This window comes from Poecile atricapillus, chromosome 4, assembly GCF_030490865.1.
Source record: "Poecile atricapillus isolate bPoeAtr1 chromosome 4, bPoeAtr1.hap1, whole genome shotgun sequence".
Lineage (NCBI taxonomy): Eukaryota > Metazoa > Chordata > Aves > Passeriformes > Paridae > Poecile > Poecile atricapillus.
The window spans coordinates 40,280,428-40,284,799 of NC_081252.1; the positions used below are offsets into that span (position 1 = coordinate 40,280,428).

At 52.4% G+C, this 4,372-nt stretch overlaps 1 protein-coding gene across 3 annotated transcripts; it reads right to left on the reverse strand.

The window, feature by feature from the left end:
* Positions 1–74: 74 nt before the first annotated feature.
* HMGB2 (high mobility group box 2) lies at positions 75–2,498 on the reverse strand. 3 transcript variants are annotated; one of them, XM_058837455.1, is made up of 5 exons: positions 2,361–2,498; positions 1,673–1,843; positions 1,365–1,510; positions 1,097–1,271; positions 75–610 (listed from the first exon to the last, which is right to left on the reverse strand). In XM_058837455.1, the coding sequence occupies exons 2-5, from the start codon at positions 1,820–1,822 to the stop codon at positions 455–457; spliced, it is 627 nt and encodes a 208-aa protein (XP_058693438.1). In that variant the 5' UTR covers positions 1,823–1,843; positions 2,361–2,498; the 3' UTR covers positions 75–454. The 3 variants fall into 3 exon arrangements, with proteins under 3 accessions (XP_058693438.1, XP_058693439.1, XP_058693440.1); XM_058837456.1 differs by having other exon boundaries at positions 2,283–2,418; XM_058837457.1 differs by lacking the exon at positions 2,361–2,498 and adding an exon at positions 2,006–2,111.
* Between the last annotated feature and the right edge of the window lie 1,874 nt (positions 2,499–4,372).

Below are 4,372 nucleotides of genomic sequence, written 5' to 3' on the forward strand. Positions count from 1 at the left end.
CTGTATCCCAGACAGGATTCCAGCATTCTGGGGGTGCCCACCCTCTCAGAAACATCATGAATACAAAAAGAGTCATGTACAACATTTTATTACAAAACTGTTAAAAAAGTAATACAATGCAACAAAATACTACAAAATATAAGATCAGCTATTAAGCTACCTTTGTTTTATTTAGCTAAAAAGAAACACCTGGCTATCAGTCACTGAATTTCAACAAAACCATTAAATACGCAGAAACAGCAGAAACATTCAACAACTTTTTTTCCAAACCGAACCGTAGCACCCTTGGCTACTGCTTACATTATAAATTGAAGTCTCCCTACAAAGAGCCACATTACCTATACACAATTCTGTACAGATTTTTATACTGAAGTTAACCATGAGCTGCACTTGAGTTCACATTCTTAGCAAAATATTGGATTCTCAGCATAAATCTTTACAGCAGGACATTCATTTATTCTTCATCCTCATCTTCTTCCTCCTCTTCCTCCTCCTCTTCCTCTTCTTCCTCCTCCTCCTCTGGTTCTGCTTTCTTCTTAGATCCTGCAGGCCTACCAGGGCCCTTTTTTCCTGCATCACTCTTGCTCTTGGCACGATATGCTGCAATATCCTGCAAGAAAAGTGTTGCTAAGTTGCTAGCAATAGAACACTGAAGACAAATTTGTACTGATTTGGTATTTCAATACTACTGTAGTGCATAGATCAGGTAAAATGCATGCAAAAAAGCAGCATTTCCACCTTGGGACTTTTATGCTTAAATCTTTATGCAAAAGAACATGCAATGCAGACAGTCTGAAGAATTTTATGACCACAGTGCTTTGAAGTCTGACTGTATTTATTTTAGCAAGCAGGTGACCTGCTTTCTGGTAGTAAGGCATCTTACTGGTAAAATCTCTAGACATGAAAACCCACATCTAGGTTCACTGTAAGGGTTCCAGATACCTGCCCCACCACACCTTTCCATGTCTTTTAAAGCCTAACAGAGGTTGACAGAAGCATTAAGAATTGTAAACCCCATATGGTTTGGGTGTAAGACACAAGTCACATCTTTACAGCAAGCTCCACAACTTTAACTGTTTTACTACTTTTACTGTACCTTCTCATACTTCTCCTTTAGTTTTGCAGCCTTCTGTTCATATGGCTGTTTATCTTTTGCCGACTGTTCAGACCACATTTCACCTAATTTCTTTGCTGTATCTCCAATAGACAAGCCAGGATGATCATTTTTTATTTTTGGACGGTGTTCAGAACAGAAAAGAAAGAACGCAGATCTACAGCAAGAGACAGTGATTAAAGTTAAATTTCAAACTATTACAACTAATACTTTTTTCTGTGTGGGGGAAGGGAGTCATAGAAACACTCACGGTGGTCTTTTAGGAGCATTGGGGTCCTTTTTCTTTCCCTTCTTCTCGCCTTTGGGAGGAACATAGTTTTTCATCTCCCTGTCATAACGAGCTTTGTCTCCTTTAGCCATTTCTTCAAACTTTCCTTTTTCCTTGCTTGACATTGTCTGTGGATACACGGAGGGGAAAGAAGAGTCTGGATGAGATAAAGCAGCTACTGACCCACTAACGCCTAAGCAGCAGCTGCTACCAGGGATCTTTTCCCAGCAGCCCGCAGCAGGGGCGGGGGCTAGCCCGGCAAGGGCTCAGCACGGCTCGGCTCGGCTCACCTTCCACCGCTCCGAGCACTTCCGCGAGAACTCTGCGAAGTTGACGGACGAGTCCGGGTGCTTCTTCTTGTGCTCCTCGCGGCACGTCTGCACGAAGTAGGCGTACGAGGACATCTTGCCCCGCGGCTTATTGGGGTCGCCTTTGCCCATGGCGAGGTCGGCGGCGGGTCCCTGCGGGAGGAGGCGGATGGAGAGGCGGCGTGAGGCGGGGCCGCTCGCTCCCTCAGGCCGCTCCCGCCTCTCGCCCGCCAGCGCCTTCCCGCCCCAGCGCGCCCGACCCCGCCCCCGCGCAGCCCCTCTCTCGCCGGGCCCCCCCTGCCGGGGCCGCAGCACCTTCCGCCACGGGCGCCTCTCCCCGCCTCCCCGGCGGCTGCGGCGGCCAGCCCGCCCGGCCCCGTGCCCGTGCCCCAGCCCTGCCCGCCGGGGCCGGAGCCGCCGCCGCCCTCCCGGCCCCACCCGCCCGCCAGGAATCCTCCCCTCAGCCCCGGGCGTGCCGCCCGCCCGCCGCGGGAGCCCCGCGCTGCCTCAGCGCACAGGACCGCCGCTGGTGTGCGCTCCCTCCCGCTCTCCCTTCGTCCCTCCCGGCGCGCTCACACTCCGCGGGCCTTGCCTGGCTGAGCGGAGCGGGCGGCGCGGGGCTCTGCTCCCTCAGGTGCTGCTGCCGAATGGAGCCCGGCCGCGCACTTACCGCCTCTTGTTTTCCGCGGCACTGCCCGCCACAGCAACCCGACCCGCGGCGCCCGAGAACCCGCCCCCCGCCTCAGCCCATTGGCTGCCGCGCCTGTTCAAACCGCCAGGAGCTCCGCCCCCTGCCTCAGGAACAGGATCGGATTGGCTGCCTGACGTATGACGTCAGCGGCAGGGCTACTCCCGGGCTAGGTCGAGCGCGAGGGGGTCGTTGGCGCTCATACCCGTTGGAACCGGTTGGGGTGAGAAGAGCGGGGAGGCGGGGCTGGGCGGAGCGCGCTGGGCGGCGATTGGGGGAGAGGGACGGTTTAAAAAACCGCGGGGTCCCCTGCCATTGGCCGGCGGGGGCGCTGCGGCCGATCTGATTGGGTGGAGCGCGGGGGCTGCGGCCGATCTGATTGGGCGGAGCGCGGGGGCTGCGGCCGATCTGATTGGGCGGAGCGCGGGGGCCGCAGCGTGGTTTAAAAATACAAAGGGAGCGGGGCTGGTGGCGGGCTGGGCAGTGTGTGCTGGGAGCGCGGCCCTCAGCTCTGCCGACCTCTCCTTCCGTCCTTCCCTCCGTGGAGCGGGGACCTGGCGGGCAGCAGCCGCTGCCTGTGAAACTGGACTGAAAACGAGCCCCGTTCCCGGAGGCCCCCGAGCCGGCCCGGCCCGCCCCGCCGCGGGGTAGGCGCTGCCGTGGTACCCGCCCCCAGCTCCGGTCCGGGGTGCCCCGCGGAAGGAGAGTCTGCGGCTTGTAGCGATCCCTGGGCGGAGAAAACTCCCGCTCCCTTCTCCCAGGTGGAGGGGTTTGGAAGAGCCTAGGGCTGCTTGTGAGAGTTGGGTTCCCCCACTCAGGCCGGGGCAGAGGCACCGGCGCTGAGAAGAGAAGGTGTCGCCCCTCCGAGTTCAGCGCTCTCTGTAAAGTGCAAGCTGCAGCAGTGGAAAGCCTGGGACCCAATCTCGGTCGAACTGAGGTTTTAGTGCAAACCACGCCTGTGGTTTGCATTAACACTTCCAAGTACCGCTAGCAGCAAGTCTGGCCCTTTGGAAGAAAACTCAAGTTTACATGTAGTCACTTACACTGCAGTGTGACCTCAGACAACATGATACAGGTTTTACTAACATTGGTTTTTTTCTGTCTGATTATTTTCATCCAGTTCTCTACTTTGGGTAAATATTCATAGTAGTTTAAGTGGTTTTTAACACTTTTTTCAGGTATAGTTTATAGCCCTGATGAAAAGCAGGTTATGACTTTGTTTACTGAAGATGTGATGCCTTCGGTAGGGCTTTAATCACATTAACCTTCCTCAGTGGTAAGAAAAAATAAATCCCTATGCTATGTGAGAGTATTGAGTACCTGCAGATGTGAGAGTGGTCAATGTCTTGCTCTCCAGTCTCCCCTGTTCAGAGTTGCTCAGTATAAGAAGAACATCAGGTACAGTTCTTCAAGCCTTTCTTCTTTCCCTTCAGTAAGTAAGTACAGGTTCACATGGAACAGTTCACTAATGTGACAGTAAATGCCTCCTTTATCCCTGTTTCACTTTAAACTTTGTCTGTTTGCCCAAACTACAACCCTAAAAGCCAAAATCCACTACAGAAGAGAGGGTAATTTGGAGGTAAATTGACAGAGCAACCCACAGACACTCATTCCCTCTGCAGGTGTCAAAGCCTTCACAAGCCAGTTGTCCAAAATCTTCAATCAGTTCATTTATGTGGCTATTACTTTTGATGGTGTTTAGCATACAAATAAAGCTTAGCCTTTCTTACCTTCTAAAATAAACATTTATATGGGGAATGTTTCATGTTCCAGTTTGGGCTTGTTATTGCTCTATTCCACCGCTTCTCTGTGGCAAATTAATGTTCTCAGTTCTGTGGTATTGAGTGCTATGTAGGTCTATCTATCCACTTTGCAGAGAGTTGTTTTGTCATGTGGCTTTAAAGATGCCTTTACTTCATATTTTACATGGAAAGCACTATTTTGTTTGATGAGTTAAGCTGCCAGATGGGTCACTCATTTACTTTGTGGTAATC